This window comes from Arvicola amphibius, chromosome 1 (genome assembly GCF_903992535.2).
Source record: "Arvicola amphibius chromosome 1, mArvAmp1.2, whole genome shotgun sequence".
Classification (NCBI taxonomy): Eukaryota; Metazoa; Chordata; class Mammalia; order Rodentia; family Cricetidae; genus Arvicola; species Arvicola amphibius.
In genome coordinates this window covers 7867326-7884030 of record NC_052047.1, presented here as the reverse complement: position 1 = coordinate 7884030, position 16705 = coordinate 7867326, and the positions used below count along the sequence as shown (strand labels likewise).

The window sequence follows — 16705 nt, the reverse complement described above, 5'->3', positions numbered from 1 at the left end:
AAACGCATGAAAATTAAACAGTGCTCATCAGAATCACCAATGGGTCAAAGAAGAAATAAAGAAATTAAAAACTTCCTAAAATTCAATGAAAATGACCACACAGCATACCCATTTAGGAATACAATGAAAACAGCGTTAAGAAGAAAGTTCATAACACTAAATGCCTACATAAATAAGCTGGAGAAATCCCACACCAATGAGTTAACAGAACAAAAAGAATCAAACTCATCCAGAAGGACCAAATGGCAGGAAATAATCAAATTGAGAGCTGAAATCAACAAAACAGAAACAAAGAAAACAATACAAAGAATCAATGAGACAAAGAGTTGATTCTTTGAGAAATATCAATGAAATAGACAAACCTTTATCTAAACAGACCAAAAGGAACAGAGTATATTTAAACTAATAAAATCAAAAGAAAGAAATTAAAGTCTTTCTTGAATTTAATGAAAACAAAGACACAACATACTCAAACCTATGGGACACAATGAAAGCAGTGCTAAGAGGAAAGTTCATAGCACTAAGTGCCCACTTAAAAAAAAACGGAGAAAGCACTCATTGGTGACTTAACAGCACACCTGAAAGCTCTGGAAAAAAAAGAAGCAGACTCACCTAGGAGAAGTAGAAGACTGGAAATAATCAAACTGAGGGCAGAAATCAACAAAATAGAAACACAGAAAACAATCCAAAGAATCAATGAAACAAGAAGCTGGTTCTTGGAGAAAATCAACAAGATTGACAAACCCTTAGCCAAACTAATCAAACGGCAGAGGGAGAACACACAAATTAATAAGACCAGAAATGAAAAGGGGGACATAACCACAGACACAGAGGAAATTCAGAGAATCATTAGATCTTACTACAAAAGCCTGTATGCCACAAAATTGGAAAATGTAAAAGAAATGGACAGTTTTTTAGATAAATACCATATACCAAAGTTAAACCAGGACCAGGTAAATGCTCTAAATCGTCCTGTTAGTCGCGAAGAATTAGAAACTGTTATCAGAAACCTCCCTACCAAAAAGAGCCCAGGACCAGATGGTTTCAATGCGGAATTCTACCAGAACTTCCAAGAAGACCTAATACCTATACTCCTTAAGGTATTTCATAATATAGAAACACAAGAGTCACTGCCAAATTCCTTCTATGAAGCTACAGTTACCCTGATACCTAAACCACACAAAGACTCAACCAAGAAAGAGAATTACAGGCCAATCTCACTCATGAACATTGACGCAAAAATTCTCAATAAAATACTGGCAAACCGAATCCAAGAACACATTAGAAAAATTATCCATTACGATCAAGTAGGCTTCATCCCAGAGATGCAGGGCTGGTTCAACATACGAAAATCTATCAATGTAATCCATCATATAAATAAACTGAAGGAAAAAAACCATATGGTCATCTCATTAGATACTGAAAAAGCATTTGACAAAATTCAGCACCCTTTTATGATAAAGGTCTTGGAGAGATTAGGGATACAAGGGTCATTCCTAAATATAATAAAAGCTATTTACAGCAAGCCGACAGCTAACATCAAATTAAACGGAGAGAAACTCAAGGCTATCCCACTAAATTCAGGAACACGACAAGGCTGTCCACTCTCTCCTTATCTCTTCAATATAGTGCTTGAAGTTCTAGCAATAGCAATAAGACAACATAAGGGAATCAAGGGGATTCAATTTGGAAAGGAAGAAGTTAAACTTTCATTATTTGCAGATGATATGATAGTATACATAAGCGACCCCAAAAACTCCACCAAAGAACTCCTACAGCTGATAAACTCCTTCAGTAACGTGGCAGGTTACAAGATCAACTCCAAAAAATCAGTCGCCCTCCTATACACAAAGGATAAGGAAGCAGAGAGGGAAATCAGAGAAGTATCACCTTTCACAATAGCCACAAATAGCATAAGATATCTGGGAGTATCTCTAACCAAGGAAGTGAAGGATTTATTTGACAAGAACTTTAAGTCTTTGAAGAAAGAAATTGAAGAGGATACCAGAAAATGGAAGGATCTCCCCTGCTCGTGGATTGGGAGGATCAACATAGTAAAAATGGCAATTCTACCAAAAGCAATATATAGATTCAATGCAATCCCAATCAAGGTCCCATTAAAATTCTTCACAGAGATTGAGAGGACAATAATCAACTTTATATGGAAAAACAAGAAACCCAGGATAGCCAAAAAAATCTTATACAATAAAGGTACTTCTGGAGGCATTACCATCCCTGACTTCAAACTCTATTACAGAGCTACAGTATTGAAAACAGCTTGATATTGGCATAAAAACAGAGAAGTTGACCAATGGAATCGTATAGAAGACCCGGATCTTAAACCACAAACCTACAAACACCTGATTTTTGATAAAGGAGCCAAAAGTACACAATGGAAGAAAGAGGGCATCTTCAACAAATGGTGCTGGCATAACTGGATGTCAACCTGTAGAAGAATGAAAGTAGATCCATATCTATCACCATGCACAAAACTCAAGTCCAAATGGATTAAAGACCTCAATATTAATCTGAACACATTGAGCTTGATAGAGGAGAAAGTGGGAAGTACTCTACAACAAATGGGCACAGGGAACCGTTTCCTACGCATAACCCCAGCTGCACAGACATTAAGGGCAACATTGAATAAATGGGACCTCCTGAAGTTGAGCAGCTTCTGTAAAGCAAAGGACATTGTCACTAAGACACAAAGGCAGCCTACTGACTGGGAAAAGATCTTCACCAACCCTGCAACTGACAAAGATCTGATCTCTAAAATATATAAGGAACTCAATAGACGGTAAAATGCCAATTAACCCAATTAAAAATTGGGGCGCGGAACTGAACAGAGAATTCTCAACAGAAGAAGTTCGAATGGCCAAAAGACACTTAAGGTCATGCTCAACCTCCCTAGCTATCAGGGAAATGCAAATCAAAACAACTTTGAGATATCATCTTACACCTGTCAGATTGGCTAAAATCCAAAACACCAATAATAACCTTTGCTGGAGAGGTTGTGGGGTAAGGGATACACTCATCCATTGCTGGTGGGAATGCACACTTGTGCAACCACTTTGGAAAGCAGTGTGGCGGTTTCTCAGGAAATTCGGGATCAACCTACCCCAGGACCCAGCAATTCCACTATTGGGAATCTACCCAAGAGATGCCCAATCATACTACAAAGGCATATGCTCATCTATGTTCATAGCAGCATTATTTGTAATAGCCAGATCCTGGAAACAACCTAGATGCCCTTCAGTGGAAGAATGGATGAAGAAACTGTGGAATATATACATGCTAGAATACTACTCAGCGGTAAAAAACAATGACATCTTGAATTTTGCAGGCAAATGGATGGAAATAGAAAACACTATTCTGAGTGAGGTAACCCAGACCCAAAAAGATGAACATGGGATGTACTCACTCATAATCGGTTTCTAGCCATAATTAAAGGACATCGAGCCTATAAATTTGGGATCCTTGAGAAGATAATAAGAAGGTGAACTCCCAAAAAAAGATATAGTAATCCTCCTGGATATTGGAAGTAGACACGATCACCAGGCAAAATTGGGAACTTGAGGGTTGGGCGAGACTGGGCCAAGGGAAGATGGGGAGAGAAAAATGTGAAGGGGAGAATGGGGGGAGCTCGGAGGAATGGGATGCTTGGGATACAGGAAGGGTGGATATGGGAGCAGGGAAGCTTATATCTTAATTTAAGGAGCCACCTGAGGGTTGTCAAGAGACTTGACCCTAGAGGGATTCCCAGGTTTCCAGGGAGACGCCCCCAGTTAGTTCCTTGGGCAGCTGAGGAGAGGGAGCCTGAAAAGGCCAGTTCCTATAGCCATACTGATGAATTTCTTGCATATCACCATAGAACCTCCACCTGACGATAGATGAAGAAAATGACAGAGCCCCACACTGGAGCACCGGACTGAGCTCCCAAGGTCCTGATGAGGAGCAGAAGGAGAGACAACATGAGAAAGAAAGTCAGGACCGTGAGGGAACCTCCATCTGGCAATAGATGAAGAAAATGACTGAGCCCCACATTGGAGCACTGGACTGAGCTCCCAAGGTCCTGATGAGGAGCAGAAGGAGAGAGAACATGAGAAAGAAAGTCAGGAACGTGAGGGGTGCGTTCACTCATGGAAACGGTGGGACAGAACTAATGGGAGATCACCAACTCCAGTTGGAATGGGACTGATGGATCATGCGACCAAACCCGTCTCTCTGAATGTGGCCAACAGCAGGGGCTGACTGAGAAGCAAAGGACAATGGCGCTGGGCTCTGATTCTTCTGCATAGACGGGCTCTGTGGGAGCCTTCTCAGCTTGGTCGATCACCTTCCTGGACCTGGGGGGAGTTGGGAGGACCTTGGTCTTAGCATAGAGTAGGGAACCCTGATGGCTCCTTGGCCTTGAGAGGGAGGGAGGGGAGGTATGGGTGGAGGGGAGAGGAGGGAAGGGGGAGAAGGAGGGGAGGGAAGGGGGAGGAGGAGGGGAGGAGATGGAAATTTTTAAATATAAAAAAATAAACCACGAGAAAAAAAAAAAAAGTGCAAAGACCAAAAAATAAATAAATAAATAAATAAACAAATAAATAAATAAACTAATAAAATCAGAATGCAAAGGGAGACATAAGAACAGACAGACTCAAGGACACCCAGAGAATCATCAGGTCATATTTTGAAAACCTGTACTGCACAAAATTGGAAAATGGAAATGGACAACTTTCTGGATAAATATCACTTACCAAAATTAAATCAAGACCAGATAAGCAAATGAAATAGACCTATAACCTCTAAAGAAAGAGAAACAGTCATCAAAAGTCTCCCAACCAAAAAAAGTCCAGGACCAGATGGTTTCAGCGCAGAATTCTACAAGATTTTCAAAGAACTAATACCAATACTCCTCAAATTATTCCACACAATAGAAACAAAAGGAACATTACCAAACTCTTTTTACAAGGGTACAATTACACTGATACTCAAAACAAGAAAGAAAACTACAGACCAATCTCACTCATGAATGTTGACACAAAAATACTCAGTAAAGTACTGGCAAACTGTTTCCAAGAATGCATCAGAAAAATCATCATGACCAAGAAGGTTTCATCCCAGAGATGCAGGGATGGTTTAACATATGAAAATCTATCAATGCAATCCACTATATAAACTAACTGGAAAAAAAATCCACATGCTCATCTCATTAGATGCTGAAAAAGCCTTCAACAAAATACAACATACCTTCATGACAAAGGTCTTGGAAAGAGCAGAGGGACACAAGGAATATACCTAAACATAATAAAGGTAACATATAACAAGCCAACCACCAAGATAAAACTAAATGGAGAGAAACTCCCAGTGATCCCATTGAAATCAGGAACAAGACAAGACTATCCACTCTCTCCATATCTATTCAATATAGTTCTTGATGTCCTAGCTAGAGCGATAAGACAACAAAAGGAGATCAAGGGGATACAAACTGGAAAAGAAGAAGTCAAACTCTCACTATTTGCTGATGATAGCTTACATAAGCAACTCCAAAATTCTACCAAGGAACTCCTACATAAACAACTTCAGTAATGTAGCAGACTACAAGATTCACAAAAAAAAAGCAGTAGCCCTCATTTATACAGATGATAAAAATAGGCTGAGAAAGAAATCAGAGAAACATCACCCTTCACAATAGCTACAAATAGCATAAAATATCTTAGAGTAACTCTAACCAAACAAGTAAGTAGAAGACCTGTATGACAAGAACTTTAAATCTTTGAAGAAAGAGACTGAAGAAGATATTAGAAAATGGAAAGATCTCCCATGTTCTTGGGTAGGTACCATTAACATAGTAAAAATGGCAATCTTACCAAAAGCAATCTACAGATTCAATGCAATGACCATCAAAATCCAGCAAAATTCTTCAAAGACCTCGAAAGAACAGTACTCAACTTCATATGGGAAATCAAAATAACCCAGGATAGCCAAAACAATCCTGTACAAAAAAAGAACTTCTGGAGGCATCACAAACCCTGACTTCAAACTCTTCTACAGAGCTACAGTACTGAAAACAGCCTGGTACTGGCATAAAAACAGACAAGAGAATCAATGGAACCGAATAGAAGACCCAGATATCAATTCACACACCTATGAACTCCTGTTTTTTGACAAAGAAGCAAAAAATATCAAATGGAAAAAAGAAAGCATATTTAAAAAATGGTGCTGGCATAACTGGATATCAACATGTAGAATGAAAATAGATCCATATCTATCACGATGCACAAAACTCAAGTCCAAATGGATCAAAACCTCAACAAAAAAGCAACCAAACTGAACCTCATAGAAGAGAAGTACACTTGAACGTACAGGTACAGGAGACCACTTCCTAAATATAATCCCAGCAGCACAGACACTGAACAACAATTAATAAATGGGATCTCCTGGAACTGAGAAGCTTCTGTAAAGCAAAGGACATGGTCAACAAGACAAAATGGCAGCCTACAGAATGGGAAAAGATCTTGACCAATCCCACATCAGACAGAAATCTGGTCTCTAAAATATACAAGAACTCAAGAAACTAGTCATCAAAAGAACAAGTAATCCAATTTAAAACAAAACAAACAAAAAACGGGGTATAGACCTAAACAGACATCTCTCAACAGAGGAATCTAAAATGGTTGAAAGACATTTAGGGAAATGCTCAACATCCTTAGCCCTCAGAGAAATGCAAATCAAAACAACTCTGATATTCCATCTTAACATCTGTAAGAACAGACGAGATCAATAACACTGATGACAACTTATGCTGGAGAGTATGTGTGGTAAAGGGAACATTCCTGCATTGCTGGTGGGAGTGCAAATTGGTACAGCCACTTTGAAAATCAGTATAACAATTTCTCAGAAAATTAGGAAACAACCTTCCTCAAGACCTAGCAATACCACTTTTGAGTGTACACCCAAAGGATGCTCAATTGTACCACAAGGACATGTGCTCAACTATGTTCATAGCATCATATGTGTTGTAACCAGGACCTGGAAACAACCTAAATGCCCCTTGACCAAAGAATGGAGTCATTTTTACATTTATACAATGGAGTATACACAATGATTAAAAAAAATGACATCTTGAAATTTGCATCTGGATGGATCTAGAAAACACTGAGTGAGGTAACCAGACCCAGAAAAACAAATATAATATATACTCACTCATAAGTGGCTTTTAGACATAGAGAAGAAAAAAACCAGCCTACAATTCACAACCCCAGAGAACCAAGACAACAAAGAGGACCCTCAGAGACACATACACGGATCTAATTTACATGGGAAGTAGAAAAAGACAAGATCTCCTGAGTAAATTGGAAGCATGGGGATCATGGGAGAGGGCAGAAGAGGAGGGGGAGGAAAGGAGGGGAGCAGAGAAAAATGTATAGCTCAATAAAAACAGTAAAAAAATATTTAACCATATGCTAGGTGTGGTGGTGTACGCCTTTAATCCCAGCACTTGGGAGGTGAGTCTGAGGCCAGCCTGTTCTTACATAGTGAGTTCCAGGCCAGCAAGAGCTACATGGTAAGACCCTCAAAAACAAATAAACTGCAATGTAAGGTAAATACACGATAGAAATAATCCATCCTGATGGGAACACATATAAAAACAATTACACGAAGACACCTCATTAAACTTCAATAACGTCTAAGAAGAGTGGCCAAGAGGTGAGAGGAGCAAGGCAGTCACGAGGGTGGCAAAGAGAAACATTGCTAAGACATTCGGTTCCAAGAGAGCATGACCTAGTTGCTATCTCTTAAGATAAGTTAAATAGGTTTGGGCTGATAGGAGGCAAAATAAAAAGGCTATAAATAGATCCTAATGGCTAAGACAATACTGTCATAAGTCAAAGCCAAGAATAAATATTTTAAGCATGGATGTGATAAGTTCATTTTTTTTTTGAGAAACCAGCTATACATAGGTAAATCAATTCAATAAGGACCACCTTATTTAAAAAGAATCTTTAACATTTTGAAACAGCATTAGCTACAATAAAAAATGATATAATCTACTATTTATAATATAGGACAACTACTTTTGTAGCTTAAAATGTGATATATAAAAAATGTAGGCATTATACTAAAGAAGGAACTAAGCTGGACATGGTGTGAATACTCAGAACCTCAGTCCTTGAGAGAAAGACTACTGTGAATTCAGAAGCCAGCCTGGCCTACAGAGCTAGCCAGGCTAGCCAGGGCTAAAGAGCAAGATCCTACCCCTTCCTCCATAAAAGACGAAATTATCTCTGCAAACTGAACTTAGCACCAACAGTTCTAGCAACACAACAGGTATCTATCTCTATGCTTTTGTCTGCAATTCCAAGGCAAACCTGTGATTAGTTGTGACATACGATAAATGACCCAAAGACCGAACAATAGCACCCATGGTACTAACTCATGATGATCAGGGAGAGCTGCACTGTTGGAGATTTTGTCGCTGTTTTGTATTAGTTCTGTATCTCATGAATTGATACCAGAAGGTCTTTAGGCATAGCCAACCTTTCTACTAACTGAACCACAATTACCAACAGAATACTTGAAGGTTAAATAACAAAATTGATAAAGAGTTACTTGTTTTTTTTATTTTTATTTTTTGGTTTTTCGAGACAGGGTTTCTCTGCAGCTTTTTTAGAGCCTGTCCTGGAGCTAGCTCCTGTAGACCAGGCTGGTCTTGAACTCACAAAGATCCGCCTGCCTCTGCCTCCCGAGTGCTGGGATTAAAGGCGTGCGCCACCACCGCCCGGCGATAAGAGTTACTTGTGATGACATGTTTTAAAGTATATAAAGAACTGGGTCACATTAGAGAGTACTGGTAGACATAATACAGCTTAAATTCTGTTATTATTTAAGTAACTATCATTTGGTAACATGACAATTTTCTGCTCACAAAGAATTGCATGTGGGGGCTGGGGAGGGGGCCAATCTCCCATCTTGTGTGTTTATAGATTTTGTCTTGTGTGTATGTATCTGTGTATGTGTTTATTGTGCTTTCTGTTGTTTTGTTTTTCATTCTGGTTTATTTGCTTTTTGTTAGCCTACTTTTCTAAAGAGAGAGAAAGAAAATTGGAATGGGGGAATGTGAATAATGTGGGAGGGTTTGGAGGGTTGAGGATTCAGAAGGAGTTGGGGAGAACTGCAATCAAGAGTACAGTGTATGAAAAAATTATTTTAATAAAAGAGTACAAAATACTAATAAATAAGCTGATTGCTACACTGAAAACATTTTAAAGTGGCAGAATGAGCTTTTCTAAATCTAAAAGAAAGACATACATGTAGTTCGATCGACTATAAAGGAATATAACCTGTGATGACTGGTGGTGGCACTTGAGTTGTCTGTCCTGTGACCGCTTTACTATTAATTGGTTTTGCAAAGATCAGCTTCGTGATCACTGGACCAGAGGTTGGTGTTCGAGGCTTCTTAGCAATCTGAAACATATAGATAACTATGAAGACATGTTTCCATAAAAATCTATGAAGGAAAGTTAAACAAGATTCATACATAGTAGTACATAAAGTCAGGTTATTTACCAAATTTATCTATGTATTAATGTATAAAACATTTAAAACAAAATCAATTCACCAAAATATTAATATGATCATATCTATAAGCGCATATGTCCTAATTCCTCTACTTTCATGATAAATCCCTGTCTCTGAAACATGCAGATGGTGAACAAAATAGTAAACTTTAATAATAAAAGTGTTTAATAGTGAAACACTATGCACAATGTTAGTTTCCAAGGAAGCTATTCAATAACAAAAAGACGGAGTTCAAAAAGTACAATACAATGAGGTACCACTGCACACATATGCATGACCACATTCATCTATGATCCAAGATATAAATTATTACATATTACAGATTTTCAACTACATTTTCTTTCTTTTCACTTTCTCTTTTTTTGCTCATTTTGTTTTTGAGATAGGCATCAGTTCAGGCTGGCCTGGAGCCCACTATGTAGCCCAGGCAGACCTTGAACTCATGGCATTCTCCTTGCCTCAGCCTCCCAAGTACTGAGATTACAGGCATAAGCCACCACGTTTAGCAGACTTTCCGTTACACACACCCCAGGAGTGAAAGAAGAACTGAACCAGTTCAAGTCAATTACAAAGACAGTTTTGTAGAAGATTTGTAAAAGGCTTTGAAACATATTTACTAAAATAATATCTATTGTACTTTAAACTACTGGAAGGGACTATCCATACATTATTTAACTCATCTCCAATATGAAGTTAAAATATGGGCACACTGTTGACCTGAACTAAAATTTGCCACAAGTCAAAAAAGATAGAGGTACCAACGTGGTACAGTTATTTTTTGAGACAGGGTCATTCTTATGAAGTTAACTTCATAAGAGACCAGGCTGGCCTCGGACTCCCAGGAGAGATCACAGGTGTGAGCCAGTGTGCCCAAGACTGATGTTTTTATACTGAAATTATCAGGAAAGGCAAAGGAGTAGCTGATAAAAAGAGCGGAAACTTACCTGGCATAAACTCAAAGTTGAGTGTGTGAGGAACACTGACTATTTTACCTTTTGACAGGCCCTAACGTACTATTTATTACTGGAGGTGACAAAGTGAGTACGCATGACCAACAATAGCAATCCATCAGAAACAGTATTGATCACAGCCAGGCATCAGTTCTGTGTGTTCAAACTACAAACAGCATGCTATCTTACACTCACAATGTTACTTTCTTGCACTCAGAACTTATTAGTGACACAAATACCTCCAAGAGAAAGTCGTATTTTCACAAAAGGAAGTCCATTAGTGTATAACAATACATCCAGCTTGCAAGCCATGACACAGCTGCGTAAATTCACTGTGCTCTGGGAAGCTGATGTAGTCCTGAGACATGAAGGGAAGCACTCCCCAAGTGCTTACTAAAGCTCTAAAGCAAAATGGAATCTCACATATATATATAGTATCAGTAACCACAGAGGTAGACGGTCTTAGAAACACCTAACCTTAGCTATTAAAAGTAAGACTTGAAAGTATCCCCGCCTCTTTCCTGATTTTCATCATTATATACTATATGCTTACCAAACAGGAAAAAAATCCAAACACTGGAACCAAAATTACATTAATTATTCAAATGAACGATCTCATCTTGCTCTTATGGTTATATTCCTTTACTGGAGCTCTGTTCAAAATAACAATTTCCAGATCCATTAAGGAACCATAATTAGTTTTCAAAACAAAGCCCTCACACTGTCTAGGCTGGCCTTGAAGTCCTTATCCTTCTGCCTCTACCCCAAGCTCAGGGATTACAGACATGCACCACCACACCTGGCTTTATGTTCTGAATATGGAATGCAGGACTTTGTGCATGCTCCTGAAAATGATTCTTGATTTATTAATTAAGTATACAGTGTTCTGTCTACACGTATGCCTGCAGACCAGAAAAGGGCACCAGATCTCATTACAGATGGTTGTAAGTCACCATGTCGTTGCTGGGAATTGAACTTAGGGCGTCTGAAAGAGCATCCAGTGCTCTTAACTGCTAAGCCATCTCTCCAGCCCCTTGAAAATGATGCTTTATGCTTATTTTACTTGCACTTTTGTTCTAAGGTGGCTTAGGATGTTGCCTGGCCTGGGTTCATTTGCTGGAGTGCTTGCCTGGTATACACAAAGCTCACCAGTGTTTAGAGTACTTACTACTCTTGCAGAGGACCTTGCTTCCATTCCCAGCACCCTAAGAAAGGCTCAAAACTATCTGCAACTTCAGTTTCAAAAGATCTGACGCCTTTTGGGATTTGCAGGAACAAGGTACACACATGGTATATATACATACATACATGCATACATTTAAGCAAAACATTCATTCACATAAATAAAAAAATTTAAACAAAAGAAAACCTTAAATTTTTAAGAAATTTTCAATACATTTATGAGTCTAGCAGATTAATACAAAAAAAAGAAGAGAATTTACAAATAAGGTAGAAAAGCCAGCCCAATAACTCATACAAATGGCTCTCAGCATCGTGCTGTCCCAGATCTGCTGGCTGTTCCCACACACGGGGCACTACAAACACGGGACAAGGGTAGCATCTGGAATCGGGATGTCTACACACCCATTGTCACCGTGCTCCAGTCAATACCATGAGCCTTCACTCTCACCTGCTGTCCATGCTCAACAACCTCAGTACTCTAAACTCAAAACAATGCTGCAGACTACACGGGGGGAAATCAGATTCGTATGCAATAGGCCTTGAAACATATGTATCATGGGGACTAATGTAGAAAACTCTAAGTGTGTAGTTACTTATTTTTTTTAAGTGTTTTAGGGTCTCAGAAGTTGCTCCTGAATTATAAACATTTGAGCTACCTAAAATCAACTGGATACTTAGAAAATATTCTAATATGTTTCCTTGGTTTTCTACTGTTTATTTCGATCATTTAATTAATTAATTTACTTATCTATTTTTTTTTTTTTGAGTTAGGGTCTCACTTTATCGTCCTTCTCGCTGTCCTGGAACTCATTATGCCGACCAGGCTGTTCTCAGACTCAGAGATCCACCTGTTTCTACATCCTGAATGCGGGAACTAAGACACGTTCCTCCACGCCCAGCTCTGTTACATATTCTTTTAAGAAACATAACTTTTAAAACAAATGGAATCAGTCTTTATAAAACCACCAACAATAAAAAGGAGTGAGTGTTAGGCCAGAGTCTTTTACTATCAATACTTAGAAAATAAGAGTAGGAAATTAATGGATAGAAATAAATTACTTATTAAAACTGTACATTGCTCTCATGAATAAAAAAAATCACTTTGATTTCTATTGTTAGTTCTTTGAGACCATGATAATGATCCACACTGCCAAGGCCAATCAAAACAGGCTTCAATACTAAGGACAGGATACTTCACAGTAATAGGCTAGGCTATCTCATTCAAGAGCGCCTCAGAAAATAAATAACTAACTAACTAAATAAATAAATAAATAAATAAATAAAATAATCAAAGCATGAGGTAACAAAGATGGAGAACGTGAACTATTAAATAACAGCAGAAAGGATACAGTAAGTTACAAGACTTGAAAAAGCTTAAGCTTCTTAATGCAAAGTTCCTGAGAATTAACATTTCTAATTCTTTCCCAACACAGTAACCAAAACTTGAATGTAAATATCAGCTAAGAGGAAACACCTCTCCCAATTCCTTACACTCCTTCCTTTGCTACTTGGCTCATACTTTCTTGTCTTTCTTTCGTCTTTTTTTTTTTTTTTTTGGGGGGGGGGGGGCGGGGGTTGGTTTTTCAAGACAGGATTTCCCTGTGTACTCCTGGCTGCCCTGGAACTCACCGAGATCTGCCTGCCTCTACCTACCAAGCGTAGCCACAGCGGACTGCCTTTTGGTTTCTTTTAAAAGACAACCTTCCAAACATGGAATGTACTATGTTTTCCTTCTCCTAAGTGAATCACTTTATTTCTAAGCATTCTGCTATCCTAAAGAGGCTTTTTTGGACATTTAAAAAAAAAAAAAAACCCAAAAAACATTTCATGTATGCCCTGGTAATCTATTATTTGAGGTATTTGAGGGCATTTTTCATACCATTAAGTGCTATTCTGAAGGATCCTCAATGCTTTAAGAATTGTGCAATGCTATATTGCTTTTTTTTTGTCTTGTTATATGATCAAGTAGCCATCTTAAGCTAAGGTAAAACTTCAGAGAGGAAGCTACCCCTAGTTCCACAGTCAGCAGGACAGCACAGGGGAGACAAGCCCAATGCTCTGCTCCATCCCATTCACCCACCGTCTTCCTCACACTGCAAACATGAATGATGGAGATGGACAAAAAAGCTCCAAGTAAGATAAACACTGGTGAGCATCAGCTATCGCTGCCCCCAGTGGTTCTCAGAGCAGCAAAGTTTAGCCTTTAGTCATTAATTAACCAAGAAAAAAGAAAGGTTGATTACTTGATGGCTCTGCAGTAAATAGGGCATTTTTATGCCAGCAAAACAATACCCTTGTAGGCAAACTATCACTATGCATAAAATCTTTAAAAAGCTATAAATAAACAATTCAGAAATTTAACCAAAATTTAGTCTGCTGTTAAGTTTTCTGGTAAAAAATTTCATGAGCAGTAGACATACCAAATTTAAAAACAAAACAAATTCATACAATTATTTTAAAACATTCAAAAGAATTCATTAAAAGTTATGCAATTAACAACCCTATAAACACAACTTTGAGTCAGTTTAATTTTTTAACATGCACTTTAAGTAATATGCCCCCTTTGTTGCTTTTACCTGTACTGTTTTTAACTGTTGGGTCTGTAACACAGAGGGCTGACTTGCAGTATTAATCAGTTGACTTCCTGGGGTCAATGCTGAGACACCAATGACAGGTTTCACCTCTGGCCCCCCTCCAATGGTAACTACTTTAATTTGCTGCGGTGGCAACTTAGCATCTCCTGGCTGGGCCTGAGCTGTAACTTTCTGAGCCTGGGGTAGTTGGCTATGGGGTAGTGCTAAAACAATTGGTGAACCAGATTTGCCCAGAGTTGTTAAAATTAACTTCTGTCCATCTGGTTTAAGGGTCTGATTGCCAAGTTTAAGATCAGATGTCTGTGATACTTTGTTTAGAATAATCTGATTGGCTGATATAGTCACAGGAGTCTGAGCACCAAGTTTTTGAAGGCCACTTGGAAATGCTGGTTTCACTGTGGTATTAGAATCTGCTTTAGTAACTGTGGTATTCACTGCAACTTGGTTAGTGTGGTTACTGTACACTGTGATGGGTTCCGTGGAAATGGGCGTGGCTGTAGAGTCACCAGTAGAATTTATGTTGACAATTTCTTCCAGTTCTGTCTCCATGGGAATTGGGGACGACACAATTACAGCCTCAATACTATCCTCATCCACTAAAGTTATAGCAGTGTCCATTATCTCCTCTGGAAGCAAGCTATTCACCTCAGCCGGCACCACCTCCATGGTCGCTCTGCTTCTAGGACGGTGCCCAGGTGCTGGAAGAAAGGAGGAAAAATTGTTACCAGATTTTAAAGCAGAGTTTCAAAAATACATTCAGGAAAAATGTAAATAACAAAACCAACAGTGCTGAAATTAATAATTAAAGGAAGAACATTCTGTATATTGATCTAGACTTCACCATTTTCACAAATCGTAGCTTTTAAGAATCTAGGATATGGAAGCTGGAGAGATGGCTCGGTGGTTAAGAGCACTGACTGCTCTTCCAGAGGACCCGGGTTCAATTCCCAGCACCCACATGGCAGCTCACAACTGTCTGAAGATCTAGTTCCAGGGGATCTAACACCTTCACACTGATGCACATAAAATAAAGTTAAATAAACCATAAAAATATTTTTTAAAAAAATCTAGGCAGCTGGGCAGTGGTGGCGCACGCCTTTAATCCCAGCACTCGGGAGGCAGAGGCAGGCGGATCTCTGTGAGTTCGAGACCAGTCTGGTCTACAAGAGCTAGCTCCAGGACAGGCTCTAAAGCTGCAGAGAAACCCTGTCTCGAAAAACCAAAAAAAAAAAAAAAATCTAGGATATGGAATTATCTGTAAATCTTCAATGGTCTATCTTGGTCCTACATAGGACACTACTGTTAGAAACATCTACTAAATGTTAATGGAGTTTCTAGACTTTGGGGCCCAAGTCTAATCAATTAGCTTCACACTAAGGGAATTTTTCTTTGGAAAGATTTTCAAATCCTCTGCCATTTAAAGTGTCAAAGGGGAGTGTTTACTTAAGAATTTACACATCTAGAAATCTGGCTCAGCAAGTAAGAGCAATTGTCGCTCTTGCAAAGCACAGTGCTCAGTTTCCAGCACTCACATGGTGGCTCCTAACATTCTGGAACTCCAGTTAATGATGAGCCAAAGCCCTCTTTTGGCTTCCACAAGTACCAGGCACACACATGACGCACATATATACATGCAGACAACACATACATAAGAAATAAAAATAAATATAAAAAGAAGAAAATATATACAGCAGTCAACATCAAGGAAAAAAAGTAAGTCCAGATTATGGACAAATCAGCTGTAATGCTTTTAGCTAAAATCTTTAGAGTGTTCAATAAAAGAGTGAATTCCGGTATCAGCATGTATTAAAGCAGCCCAGCATGTCAAGACTAGACAGCAGTCAAGTGGTTGCTCAGAGAACTTCAAAACCCCTTAGAACCCAACCAGCAACTCTTCCTCTTCTTGGAGGCATGATGTCATCTCACCACCTGGCTCAGTCCTTCAGCTTCCTGAGTGCTAGCATTGCAAGTGGCATCACCACACCCATCTTATTTTCTTTAAAATATATAACAAGCATTGAAAAATGAAGAGTAGCACATATAGCTGGAAAGGAACATGGCCTATAATCTCAGCCCTGAGAAGCTAAGTAGGACTGCGGCACATTCCAGGGCAGCCTGTGTTACACTAAAGAGAAACACATACATACTACAAACTGTATTTAGTAGTCATGGCAAATATTACTGCTGCCAAAATAAGCCATCAGTATAGAGCACTTACAATGGCAAAGATGGCATAAGTTTCCTCCCCAAATCTCTCATTCATGTAGCATAACCCTATTTCATAGATTAAAAAATGTAGAAAGGTTAAATAATTGTCCAAGGCAAAGTGAATGGTAGAGGCAGGAGTCAAACTCTGGTTTGTATGGTTCCAAAGTTAGTCATTTTAACTGCAAAATTATACTATCATAA

The 16705-nt window shown here is 38.7% G+C and overlaps 1 protein-coding gene across 4 annotated transcripts in view; it reads right to left on the bottom strand.

The window, feature by feature from the left end:
• Positions 1-16705, bottom strand: part of Lin54 (lin-54 DREAM MuvB core complex component) — a 71697-nt gene that overhangs the window by 35232 nt on the left and 19760 nt on the right. For 2 of the 4 annotated variants that reach the window (XM_038339988.1, XM_038339980.1), the window contains exons 2-3: positions 14279-14994; positions 9333-9456 (exon numbers count right to left, since the gene is read on the bottom strand). In XM_038339988.1, coding sequence (XP_038195916.1) covers positions 9333-9456; positions 14279-14962 — 808 coding nt within the window. In that variant the 5' untranslated portion in view covers positions 14963-14994. The remainder of the gene's footprint in view (positions 1-9332; positions 9457-14278; positions 14995-16705) is intronic. The other 2 variants (XM_038340004.1, XM_038339995.1) reach the window with 1 other exon arrangement.